Source organism: Microchirus variegatus (assembly GCF_963457635.1).
Source record: "Microchirus variegatus genome assembly, chromosome: 1".
NCBI lineage: Eukaryota > Metazoa > Chordata > Actinopteri > Pleuronectiformes > Soleidae > Microchirus > Microchirus variegatus.
In genome coordinates this window covers 43,326,778-43,340,762 of record NC_139802.1, presented here as the reverse complement: position 1 = coordinate 43,340,762, position 13,985 = coordinate 43,326,778, and the positions used below count along the sequence as shown (strand labels likewise).

The 13,985-nt window shown below is 41.1% G+C and overlaps 1 protein-coding gene across 2 annotated transcripts; it reads left to right on the top strand.

The window, feature by feature from the left end:
- Positions 1–230: 230 nt before the first annotated feature.
- zer1 (zyg-11 related, cell cycle regulator) lies at positions 231–12,155 on the top strand. 2 transcript variants are annotated; one of them, XM_083895675.1, is made up of 16 exons: positions 231–325; positions 1,637–1,854; positions 1,954–2,104; positions 2,206–2,660; positions 3,778–3,951; positions 4,048–4,162; positions 5,153–5,299; positions 5,393–5,566; positions 6,701–6,916; positions 7,822–7,863; positions 7,996–8,115; positions 8,515–8,630; positions 8,715–8,903; positions 8,983–9,080; positions 9,182–9,284; positions 10,107–12,155. In XM_083895675.1, exons 2-16 carry the CDS (start codon positions 1,688–1,690, stop codon positions 10,192–10,194), a joined length of 2,355 nt encoding a protein of 784 aa, XP_083751801.1. In that variant the 5' UTR covers positions 231–325; positions 1,637–1,687; the 3' UTR covers positions 10,195–12,155. The 2 variants fall into 2 exon arrangements, with proteins under 2 accessions (XP_083751801.1, XP_083751802.1); XM_083895676.1 differs by lacking the exon at positions 231–325 and adding an exon at positions 505–584.
- The last annotated feature ends 1,830 nt before the right edge of the window (positions 12,156–13,985 follow it).

Sequence of the window (13,985 nt, the reverse complement as noted above, 5' to 3'; positions counted from 1 at the left end):
TATCTTATCTTAAAATACAGTAACTGCAGTCATAATACTATAGTGCATATATATACATATACATATACATATACATATGTATATGTATATATATATTATATACATATATATATATTATATACATATATATATGTATATATTGGTCAAACCTACATTTTTAGAAGAAGTAGAAGAAGAAGTGGGAGGAGGAGGAGTACAAGTAGGAACAGGGGGAGGAGCCTGTTTGTTGACATCGGAGGAGAACGGTGACCAGATGAGTGAATATTGCCCGTAACAACTCGTTTTGTCGCCGCGACCAGGACACTCAGCCTCGGCGGGAGCTCAGGTAGAGTAGCGGCGGAGCGTTCATGCACTCACGGCGCGCTGACCTCTCACTGTGGCCGCGGTGCGTCTCCACACTCGGCTTTTAGCTGGCGCTAGCGCCGCTAGCTACGGCGGCTAACACCGTAGCAGGCAGACAGGCAGGGGGAAAGTCAGCGTTAGCAGCGGAGCTAATTTGGACGTGAAGTGCACCGCTGACATCCAAAACGAAGGCTTCATATAGGATAACAAGTGTTGACCTCTGGGGTTTTGAGTTGTTATAAGTGAGTAGGCTAAATGTCCTTGCCCGGTTTTGAGCCGCCGTGAACTGTTAGTGTTGTTAAAGTAAATTGTTGTGTTGTGTTGCTAGCTTGCGCCCTAGCTAGGTCGCTAACTTATGAGTTTCCCTCAGGATGCTTTGCTCCGTGTTTAGCTAATAAACCGGTATTAGCAACCTAACACTGGCTTTATTGCTGCAACGATTATTCGATTAATCATTTACTACATTAATATAACTTTTTTCTTTCGATTATTCGGTTTTAGATTTAAAGAAAACAAGCTTTCAGATTTGTCAGCTTCTTAAATTAGAACATATTTTGGTTTCTTTGCTCAAATAAATCATTAAAACTGAATAATTTTTGGTTTGAGGGCAAAACAAGATATTGGAGAACATCTTCATATCCAGGTTTTTGTAAACACTGATCAACATTTTCCACTTGATTAATCATTTACGAAATTAATCTAACTTTTTACAATTTTGATATTGATTATTCGGTTTTAGATTAAAGCAAAATTCCGGATTTGTCAACTTATTAGATGGGAATATTAAAAGAAATAAAAATATGAATAAACATATTATATTTATATTTTGGAATTTAATTTATTTAAATGACCAGTTCTGATTTTTTTCTTTGATTTTATAGATTTAATAATCTTTTTTGAATAAAATGATAATATAATCATCTGCAAAGGTAAACTGAGGGAAATGGAGCATAATGACAGTTTCTACCGTTTTATACACTGAATTTTTATTTCAGTTCTTGAATGTGTTTGTATGAAGTTCTCTCATGTTGTGATTTTGTCTTTGATGAAATCACAGCAAAGACACAAGGAATCACAATTTTTTAGCCACTTTCAGATTTTCATGTCACTGGTAGGCCTTTATTTAATTCAAAAGTAAAGGTTATATTGTTTTGTATGCTGCATAATCTCCCGGTATGGGAGAGCGAGTGATTTACAAAGTGACACAAATGTCTGTTTTTATTTGGAAATGTGCTGTCCAACAGTGAGATAAAGTGACAAACACACAAACACTGCTGTTAAATCACCTCCTCAGGTAACCTGCACTGCCCTGCCTTTGCCTTGAGCCGGAGAACGAGAGGCTAACATGGCAGCCAAAGCAGGAGACAACCCCGAGAGCCTCATGACCCTGGCTACGGTCTACTGCCTGAGGAACCTCAGGAGGACCATGTGCTACCAGGGCTTTAGAAACAAGCTCTGCCTGCGCGCGGATATCTTCCTTCCCAGTGAAATCTGCGACAAGTTGGTCAACACGTATGTGAAAGCACATGTCGATTTTGACGTCAGTTTTTCGTGTTTTCCAAAAGGCTCGAGTTGTGACGGTGTGTATGTTTCTTCTGTCGTAAAAAACAGATACATGGAGCTGGTGCACACAGACAGTAACTTTGAACCCGAGGAGAGCTTCTTCCAGCTGTTCTCAGACCCTCGAAGCACCAGGCTGACCAGGGTTCAGCTGAGAGAAGACTTTGTACGCGACAGAGATCTGGAGGCCATTAAGAAACAGGTGGGCTGCTGCAGACAGTGAAACAATGGTCTTATCTGGACATGCTCCTTTAATAACCAATAATTCATACCTTTGTTTGTGTGTGTTTTTTAATTAACCAGGACCTGATTGAGCTCCACCTCACCTACTGCAACAGTCTGTCCTCCCGCAGCTTGAAAGCACTGACCTGCTTCCGCGAGACCCTGGTGTCTCTGTGTCTCTTCGGCTGCAGCCTCATCTTCTACAGGAAAGGCGGCGCCCCGCTCGCCTGCAACGAAGACTCGGAAGACGAGGACGCGGAGAGCCCCGTGTCTCGGCAAGCACTGGAGACGGACTTTAACTTCCAGGGCTTCAATCGCCTCCGGTTGCTCAACCTGGGCGGCCTGCCCGACGAGGTGGACGCCGAGACGCTGCTCAGACCGCTGAAGTCGCTCACCTCGCTGGATCTGTCCAACGTGCATTTGGCGGGGACCTCGTTTCTCACCCAGTGGAAAGACAGACTGGCCTCGCTTGTTCTCTATAACGTGGACCTGTCGGAGGAGTTGGTCAGCACGGTGGTGGAGCTTGTTAATCTCAGGTAGTGTGGGACTTCATTTTAACGTCATCGATGTCATTTAGCTAAACAATGAAGGTCAATGAGGGTCTTTGAAAACCGATACAATTTCTTTGTGTTTTTGTCCATTAAAAGTCAGACTTTTATTCACCAAAAGAGTTGCAAAATGAATAGAAAATATAGTCATGACATTGACAAGATAAGAAATAATGATTTTTATTCAAAATAATAAGTTTTCAGCTGCGCTAACATCATTGCACAAGGGTTTTCAAGGGTTTTCTAATCATCCAATAGCCTTCTAACGCGATTAGCAAACACAATGTACCATTAGAACACTGGAAATGGGCATCACATCACAGACAACACTATGCACAATACATAGATAAACATAATATAAGTAAAAACTATGAAATCAGTCCAGTTTACTCCAGAGAAGAGTTAAAAGATGTAAATAAAGTGTACACATTCTATTAAAAACAGCTAATTTGCAGCTAGAAGCGTCGTTTACCACATTAACAATGTATAGAGTGTGTTTCTGATTCATTTAATGTTATAGTAATTGACCAAAAAGTGACCCCCAAACTTTTGAACGCGAGTGTAAGGCAGGAAATACTGATTTTAGCCTCTTAACAAAAGACCCCTCAAATAAAATCTCCATTAAATTAAGCTAACACTATGTTAAAATATATTTTTGCTTTATCTCACACTTGAAGAGCCTTTTCCAACAGGAATCGCTATTGTTTTTGTCACTTTGTAAACCACGCACTGTCCCACACCAAAGTCCATAGAGAAAATCAGTGATTTTAGCTCACAGTGACACAGGAGCTGCAGGTCGACCGGTACCTCATTTGGCAAGTTTGTGTCACTGAAGTCACGTGATTAAAGGTTTCCAAACACTGAAGTCACAGAATAACACAGTTGAACTTACTGATGGAGGCAGCAAAAGTCAAAAACTCAATGTTGCTGTGGTGTAAAAAAAATCACTGATTTTCTCTATGGACTTTGGTCTAGGAGTGAGCGGTTTACAAAGCAACACAAACTTATATCTGTAGGATAGTCTTAGAACTTAACACGACTTACATTTTTTACTAGATTATACCTTTTGTCGTCGTTAAAAAAACACGCTTCACTCATTCTCCAGGCATCTTGACATCTCACGGGAGAGCAGACGGACCTCCAAGTTCAAGATGACCAGGAAGATCCTGACGGCGGTCGTGCAGCGTCTGGTCAATCTGGTGTCTCTGGACATCTCGGGTCACATCATGCTGGACAACTGCACGGTTCCCCACTTTGAGGAAGCTATGGGCCGACCGAGGTGGGTCACCACCACATCCACCACCAGCACAAACGTTATAGACCAAGAGGATCCAGAGGAAGTTTTTAAATGAAGCTTCTTCCCTCTCTCTTTCAGCATGGAGCCGTGTAAGAGCAGCATCTATCCTTTCCAGGAGCTGAAGAGGCCGCTGCAGTTTCTGGGCTTGTATGACACCACCCTCTGTAACGTGACACACATCCCTGCCTCTAAGGTCAGTCCACTCTGTTCTTAACAGAGGTCACCACACTCTCACACCCAAGAAAATCAACAATGTGATACACTGTTGAAAATCCATATTCTAGGGCTTAATCTTAAAAATAAAAAAAAATCCATGTTCTATGGATTTATCTTGACATAAGAATCAACATTTTTAGGTTTAATCCTGAAATAAAAGTCCATGTTCCTGGGTTTAATCCTAAAGTTAACAATCCATGTTCCTGGATTTGATCCTAAAGTCAATAATCCACGCGTGGAGGTTTGATCCTAATGTTAACAATTCATGTTCCTGGGTTTGATCCTTAAATTAACCATTCATGTTCCTGGATTTAATCCTAAATTTAACAATTCATGTTCCTGGATTTAATCCTAAATTTAACAATTCATGTTCATGGGTTTGATCCTAAATTTAACAATCCATGTTCCTGGGTTTGATCCTGAAGTTAGCAAACCATGTTCCTGGGTTTGATTCTTAAATTTAATAATCCATGTTCCCAGGTTTAATTTTGAAATAAAAATCAGTATTTCTAGGTTTAATCCTGAAATATAAATTCATACTCACTGGTTTGATCGTAAACTTTAAAATACATGTTCCTGTGTCTAATCTTGAAGTAAAAAAAAAATGCATATTCCCCGAAGTAAAAAAATGTATATTCCCAGGTTTAATCCTGAAATAAATCTCCATATTCCTTGGTGTAATCTGATAGTCTGAAAAATCCATAATCCTGGATTTAAAAGACAACGTTATCTGTGTTCCTGCATTAAATATCGATGTTGAAAATCCTCAAATTAAAATCCACATTCCCGTATGTAATCCTTAAATTTAAATCCATGTGCCTGTGTTCAATCTCTGTCTTGAGAATCCATGTTCCTGGGTTTAATCCTGAAGTTAAAAAAAACATACATGATGTGTATGTACAGGGATTATTATTCTCATCATCATCATCATGCGTCTTTGGTCTTTTCTTCTTCTTCTTTTTTCCAGGTGACTGGATCAAAGAATGAAGATCAGGTCCTCAACGCCATCGAGGCGTACACAGAGTTCCGCCCTGAACTCGCACACAGAGCCATCAATCAGCTGTTTGACATCGCCAGGATACAACACTGCAGCCAGCTGCTCCGAGCTCTGCAGGTACCGTCACGCATCAGCAGTTATGGTCTGTTTTACTTATTTATTTATGAACGCGTGTTCTCTGTTTTAACTCTCTCGTCGCTCTTGTGTCAGCTGGTCATCGCGGCGCTCAAGTGCCATAAATACGACAAGAGCATCCAGGTGACCGGCAGCGCCGCGCTCTTCTACCTGACCAACACCGAGTACCGCAGCGACCAGAGCGTGCGGCTGCGCAGGGAGGTCATCCAGGTGGTGCTGAACGGAATGGAACAGTACCAGGAAGTCACGGTAAACACTCTTCTTCATCATCATCATCATCATCATCATCATCATCTCTGTTTGAGGAAACAACTTAGATCTATTCATGGAAAGGTTATATCATAAATGTCAGGTGGTTTAAAATCTGGCCTTTTCTTTTGGTTAAAAGTTAAAGAAACCTGTAATTTGTGTATTTTATACTATTTTAACTAAATTAACAAATCCGTGTTCCAGTATTTAATCCTAACGTTAACAGTCCATTTTCCTGGGTTTAATCCCGAAGTTAACAATCCATGTGCCTGGGTTTAATCCTAAAATTAACAATCCATGTTCCTGGGTTTAGTCCTAAATTTAACAATTCATGTTCATGGGTTTTATCCCGAAGTTAACAAATCCGTGTTCCAGTGTTTAATCCTAAAATTAACAATCCATGTTCCTGGGTTTAATCCTAAAGTTAACAAATCATGTTCCTGGGTTTAATCCTAAAGTTAACAAATCGTGTTCCTGGGTTTAATCATAAATTTAACAATTCATGTTCCTGGGTTTTATCCCGAAGTTAACAAATCCGTGTTCCAGTGTTTATTCCTAAAATTAACAATCCATGTTCCTGGGTTTAATCCTAAAGTTAACAATCCATGTTCCAGGGTTTAATCCTGAAATGAACAATCCATGTTCCTGGGTTTAATCCTAAAGTAAACAAATCATGTTCCTGGGTTTAATCCTAAAGTTAATAATCCATGTTCCAGGGTTTAATCCTGAAATTAACAATCCATGTTCCAGGGTTTAATCCTAAAGTTAACAATCCATGTTCCAGGGTTGCATGTTGAAATAAAAATCAGTATTTCTAGGTTAATCCTGAAATATAAAGTCATACTCCCTACTTTGATCGTAAACTTTGAAATACAGGTTCCTGGGTCTAACCTTGAAAAAAAAAAGATAATATTCCCAGAAGTAAAACATGTATACTCCCAGGTTTAATCGTGAACTAAATATAGGGTTGGCAGTTGCTATGGTTACGTGTTCTGTTCACATTACTACACTTAAACACTTGCAGTTTCACTTTGACTTCGTTCCTGATAATTCTGCATTTTATTTATTTAATCTCTTCTTACTCTTTGTTGTTGTTGATGACCCCCCCCCCCCCCGCCCCCCCTCCTCCTGCAGGTCCAGAGGAACTGCTGCTTGACCCTGTGTAACTTCAGTATCCCCGAGGAGCTGGAGTTCCAGTACACTCGGGTCAACCAGCTGCTGCTGAAGATCCTGGAGCCGGCGCGACAAGACGAGTCCATCCAGAGGATCGCCGTGCACCTGTGCAACGCTCTGGTCTGTCAGGTGGACAACCATCACAAGGAGGCTGTGGGCAAGATGGGCTTTGTTAAGGTGAGCTTTGACTCCGCCCCTTTTCCTCCTTCACAGAAGGTCACGGTCGTTTGTCGTTTCACAAAGTGCTGTAGTACATATGCCAGGCCTGTATATGGCGCTGTAGAGAAGAAGACAATGTGCTCTGTGTACAAATGTTTTATTTAAATAAAGCTGCGTTTCAATTAGTGCCGACCGGAAAAAGACGCGTGTGACGTCATGTTTACGTGCCGCGACACCGGAGTCCAGGCACCGCAGCTCAGTTAGCTGCGTTAGCTCCTCTAGCGCCGTTAGCGCACCTACAGCGGAACGGGAGTGGTCTGTTTATTAAAGGAAAAGAGCAGCGCTACAAATAACCAGCGTACCTGTGTACTCCGTATGTGTGCCTCTGTTTTTAAACGTTAGCGTTACTTTAGAGACTCATTTTAACAATCGGGAGTCACGTAAACATGACGTCACGCGCGTCTTTTTCCGGTCGCTCGTCACGGAAATGTGCCGCGCGTTAGCGTTGACGCCGCTAACCGCCGTTATCGCGTTTGAATAATAATATTGTAGTAATAATAATAATATAGAAAAAACAACTTTAAGTGGGTGAAAATTAGACTTGTTTTTGTGTGGCTAGGCAGGAAGGAAGGAAAGGGGCGGGGCTTATGTCGTACTCACCCATATTTGGTGTCAGATTTTTGTAAAATACATGTTAATCTGAAAATCATACTAAATGTCTTAAGGGCGGGATTAAAACACCAAAATCTTGTGATTAGTAGTCAAGTTACTACTGAATATACTGTATTTGTTCAGTCTGAGCGCTAATACCCTGAACTAAAGATTAAAGCTTAAATTATTGGATATTTTTTAAGTTAATGGTTGAATTCCACGTGTGTGAATGTTGTTACAATGCATATTTTCTTCTCTTTTATTTTTTCCAGACAATGTTGAATTTAATTCAGAAGAAGCTCCAGGACAGAATAGTGAGTCTGATGTTTACTCCTCATGGTTGAATACTTTGTGTTTTAAAGACGGTAAATACTACTTTATGACCGTGTGTGTGTGTGTGTGTGTGTGTGTGTGTGTGTGTAATATATTGTGTTTTTTCCGCTCAGTGTGACCAGGTGATGGAGTTTTCCTGGAGCGCTCTGTGGAACATCACCGACGAGACGCCCGACAACTGTCAGATGTTCCTCAACTGCCGGGGCATGAATCTCTTCCTGGAGTGTCTACAGGTGAGTCCACCGGATTATCTCACCTAATCTACATCAGCTTAAGTTTAAGAATATGTTTACATCTTTATTTTGCGGTTAAATCGAAGTTTCCTCTCTCCCACACCAAACCCCATAGAGAAATTCAACGATTTTGCACAACTGCTCACAGGAGATTATTACTTATATTAATCCACTGCTGCCTCTATGAATACATTTAAATGTGTTATTTAAAAAAAAAAAAAGTCATAATCTTTCCTCTTGGAAAATGTTTTCTTTAAACAAGAAATAAAGCAGCAGACATTATACTTAAGATGTTGTGGACTCAAGCTGGGGGCATAGGGGGCGCTCACGTCGCTGAATATATGCCTGTACCTTTACAAAACCTCACTCTGTCACTGTGTTGATCCAAAACCAAACCAGGAGTTTCCAGATAAGCAGGAGCTGCACCGCAACATGCTGGGGCTGCTGGGAAACGTGGCCGAGGTCAAAGCTCTGCGGCCGCAGCTGCTCACGCCACAGTTCATCACCGTGTTCAGGTACGAAACCCTTCCTCCCCCGGTCGAGCCCATGTGCAGAGTAAAACACGTCTTAATCGCCCGTCCTCATCTTCCTCTCCACAGTAACCTTCTGGACAGCAAAGCGGACGGCATCGAGGTGTCGTACAACGCGTGCGGCGTCCTCTCGCACATCATGTTCGACGGGCCGGAGGTGTGGTCCATGGAGGAGCCGCGCAGAGACGCCGTCATGGACAAGATGTGGGACGCCATCCAGAGCTGGGACGTGAGCTCGCGCCGCAACATCAACTACAGGTGACGCTAACAGACGAGACTGGAACGTTCCATCAGTGACCGCGGGGTTCTTTTACTTACTACAACGTTGTTCTCTCAGATCCTTCGAGCCCATTCTGCGTCTGCTGCCTCAGAGCATCGCCCCGGTCAGTCAGCACTGGGCCACGTGGGCGCTCTACAACCTGGTGTCTGTTTACCGTGAGTAACCTTTACGTCGTCTTCTCTCTTCTTCCTCCTCTGCCACGTCGTGTTTCTGAACGATGCCTCATCCACTAAAGTCTGCGTCTTTTTTCCTGCAGCGAGCAAATACTGCCCCCTGCTGATAAAGGAAGGAGGAATTAGTCTTTTGGAGAAAGTTCTGGAACTGGACAGCTCACATCCAGACACAAAGGACATGGCCAGGTAAGCGCGGGCTACCTTTTCTTATTTTCTTTGTGAACGGGGGATTTGGGGATGCTAAATAAGCCCAAAAAACATGTTTGTTGCTCAGGTCCATTTTGTTTTCTGCTAGACCCCAAGGTACTTTTTCGTCAAATTTCATTAAAAATTTTGCTCAAAAAAGATTTTGACAAATTTTGGACGACAAAATATTTTCCTTTACCTTTTTGTCAAATTTCATTAAAATTTTTGTTGTTCAATATTTTTTTTTTTGCAAATTTTGAACGACACATTTTTTTTTTACTTTTTCGTCAAATTTCATTTTCATTTTTCTTGTTCAAAAAAATTTCTATCAAATTTTGGACGACAATTTAAAAAAAAAAAAAAAAAAAAAAAAAAACTTTCGTCAAATTAAATTTTTGTTTTTTGTTGATCAAAAACATTTTGTCAACTTTGGATGACAACATTTTTTTTTTTACTTTTTCGTCAAATTTAATTTTCGTTTTTGTTGATCAAAAAACATTTTGTCAATTTTGGATGACATTTTTGTTTACTTTTTTGTAAAATTTCATTTTTATTTTTTATTTTTTATTGTCAAATTTTGGACAACAAATAAAATAACAAAACTTTTTTGTCAAATTAATTTTTCTTTCTTTTCAGTATTTTTTATTTAAAAAATAATTTTCAAGATTTTTTTTGTCTGGGCAAAAAAGTAAAAACATTCCTCTGTTGGTATAAAAAAAATGATGCAACAAGAAGAGCAGTAGCTGTAGCTTTAAAATTCTCTAAATCACGGTAGTTCAGTTTGTTTACGTTTAACGTCGTGGCGTGTTTTCCCTGTCGTAGGAAAGTGATGGCCCTGTGTGAAACCTTCATCGAGGATCCGATGGAGACCAACCACGGACAGGAGGCAAACTTGGGACAGAGAGGTTGACGCGGCCGCCGCTGGAGCCGCCGTGACCGCTAGCCAGCAGACGGGGGGGGGGGGGGGGGTGATACCCGAGCTGAGGCCCCGCCCACTGTCATCAGCTCCAGGGTCACTCATGTGCATTCTTCTTCTCCTCCTCCCACACCTTCTTCTTCTCATTGTTATTAACCTTGTAGAGCAGATCTGTCCGACCTTCTGCGACACATAGGACTTAAGACGTGGTGCATGGTGTTTAGTTGTGAGGGACCTTTGCTGCACATAAGCATCTCTTCTGTTCCCGACGGGTGTGTGTGTGTGTTTTTCTTTTCGGTGTGTGTGTGTGTGTGTGTGTGTGTGCGTGAAGCGATGCTCACTACATTCACCCGTTCACTTTGAGCTAAAGGCTAAAAGTCACGTAGCGTCCTGCGCCGCCGCCGCCGTCACGCTCGCTCCGATGAAATGTACAGTGAATCTTCGCCATTGACACGCGGTTTTGTTAAATATGTAAATAATCTTTGTGTTTCGTCTCATCCTTTTACCTGTGCGTATGTTTTATAATATAACTGTAAACATGGCGTTCCTTCTATATTTAAACTTTTGTTTAGGTTTTTGACGGTGTTCGTGCGAGACGCTCACGCGGCGACGCGTCCCACTTCCTGGAGACGTTGATAGGGTTTAGTTCGGCCTTGTTTTTTTTAAAATCTTGATCTGTTGATTCTTCATATACTGGAGGAAGACATGAGTTTCTGAGGGAAATACATTATATAATATGATGTGGCCAAAAGTAAGTGGACGGCGCGTAGCGCTAGCATCATCACGATATAGGTTTTCATTCACTTATACGATTATATACAAAGTCGACACAGAGTAGACACTAATTTAGTGAGAATATAACGACCTCTACTTCCATGTAACTGTGATATCGCGCAATATCGCGATTTTTTGTGTCCGTTTTTTTTGGGCGATCTGAAACAAAGACCCGTTCAGAACCTTGTGCGACAAAGTGTCACAACTTTTTAATCCCGCGACGCGAATCCTTTGCTAGCAAAGACCGTAGGAACCGTAACGTAGGTCCGATTTAGCGCGTGTCGTATCCTTTGCTAGCAAAGACCGTAGGAACCGTAACGTAGGTCCGATTTAGCGCGTCGGATGAAAGGAGATCGTAATAAAGGCACCATTATTGCGCAACGCGAGTCCTCCGAAGACGAAAATCGGCACCTGCGGGATAAAGTTGGACGGCGCGCCATCATGCTAAATGTTAGCTTTTTTCGTAAGTCATATATTGTGATGCAATCAAAACTTCCCAAACTCCTCCATTACCCACAATCCAACTCGAACCACCAACGTTTAACGTGTGCTATGCTAGTAACGGCTAACCTGGCCGGAGCCGCCGAAAAAAAAACACCTGGAAAGACTTTTTGTGCGGGCGGGCGGCGTCCACATACTTTAGGCCATATCCTGTTTAAACCCCACCCCCTTTTTATTAAAAAAAAATATATAAATATGCTGCTAAGAGGAAAAAAATAAACCTGCTTCACTCAAACCAAACACTGACGGGAGAACGACGGTGCGTTCACTGTCCTCACGTGGGAACGGAGAGCGACGGAGCCGGTGTTGTTGCAGCTCCTCATCGCCCTCAGCCTTCCTTCCTTCCTTCCTTTCCTTTCCTTCCTTCCTTTCCTAACGTGACTCCGCGTTTTGTTTTTCACTCCAGTTGCGACCTTTCGGGCTCCCGTAGCGTCGGCGAGAATGTTGAAAACAAAAACTCGTTTACAGTTTTGATGTCGGCGAGAGAGAGAGAGAAAAAAAGCGATTTTTATTGATACGAGTTTGTGATTTTGTACCATTTTTGTGTGTGTGTGTCTGTGTGTGTGTGTTGGTTTGGGTGACAACTGTTTTTCCATTATCCATCATCAGTAATCATTTAGAGAAACTGTGACTGCTTTGATTCAGAAGTTCTCCATATTCTTTAAAATGTTCTGAGAAAAGTAAGCAATTTTATATATATATATATATATATATATATATATATATGTGTGTGAATATATATATATATATATATATATACACATATACATATATGTATGTATGTATACATATATATATATATACATATATGTATGTGTGTGTATATATGTATATGTATGTGTGTGTATATATGTATATACATGTGTGTGTGTATATATGTATATACATGTATGTGTATATATGTATGTATGTGTATATATGTATGTGTGTATATATGTATATACATGTATGTGTGTATGTGTATATATGTATATGTATGTTTGAATATATGTATACATATACTATATATATATATATGTGTATGTATATATATATACATACATGTATGTGTGTATGTATATATACATATATATACATATACATACACTCATATATATATATATATATACATACTCGTATACATATACATATATATATATATATATATATAAGAGAATTAAAGGTGGATTGTGCAGTACAAACGTCAGACTAAACAAAAGCTATCAATGTCAGTAAGCTAGCATGTTATTCGTAGCCCGTCAACGACGACGAAAACAGACGCGCGACGTAGCGTAGGATTCACGGCCCGATGCCACTTTTACGCCGATAATCGCCAGAGTGAGTTTGTTTGTCCAGGAAACCGAAAAAAAACAAAAACCCCAGAAAATAATTAACCTGATAATTGCTCCGCTTCCAAAGAAGAATCGGTCGCGTTAAAATCTTCACTTTCCTGCTCCGTACGTCCAGCCTGTGCTCAGCGGCGCGTTATACTGTGAAATATCGGGTTTACAGATCGTAGTTTTGATGATTTTTCTTTTTTTTCTTTTCTCCGATATCTGATTCAGAGTCGCGGCTTCATCTCAGAAAGCACCAGCCCGTTTTCTATTCACGCTGATCGGAAGCCTCTTTAGCCGTCTTACTTTTAGACAAACGGAAAACTGCGCGCGTGTGAACGCCTGCGTTCCTGTACACCAAAGTCCATTGAGAAAATCGTCGTTTTTTTAGCTTGTGTGGACGGTTTGGTCCACTGCTGCCACTTCTGGTGAACTTCAATCGCTGCGTTTAAACTAAAACAAAGAACTTCAAACTCTGCTGTGAGCTAAAATTGCCGATTTTCTCTATGGGGTTTGGTGCAGAAGAGGGAGCAACACAATTTATTCTCAAGATATTGACTCTTTTTCACATAGGTATAATATTTGTTTCTCACGTCTCCGGAGGCTGAATGAATATTTTAGGGCCTTTTTTTTTTTTTTAAACCATAGATAAACCATAGATTTTTATATCATGTAATAAACCGACTGTGAGTGGACACAGGTTTGGTTTAGTTAAAGCTCTGTGCTGCTGCTCCTCCTTCGGTGGTTTGGTGCTCACCTCGTTGCCATTGTTCTTGGATTGTTTTGGAGTTAAAGCAGCGATCGGGGGGGTAAAATAAAAACTCCGCTTTCCCACGGTAGTGAACGCAGCACTGGTGAAGCAACGCTCCCGGTTTTTTTCTCTCTACCCTGCAGATTTACTATTGCTGTTTTTCTTTTGTTGTTGTTGTTGTTGATGATGCGCTGTTGACACACTGACCGCACACAGTGTGTGTTAAGTTCTCACCGTCGCCGGCTGTTTCTTTATGGACGGAGCTTATTGTTTTCTCTGATGTCACACACACACACACACACACAGTGTGAGTCACTGTTTTAATTCAAAGTGCTGGTTTTGTCCCAGCACGTCCGCCAGCAGGGGGCGACTCTTCCTGATTATTTATAAAGCTGTTTGTGCTGCAAAAAGAGACGAAAAAAAAATGAATCAGTCATAATAACCCT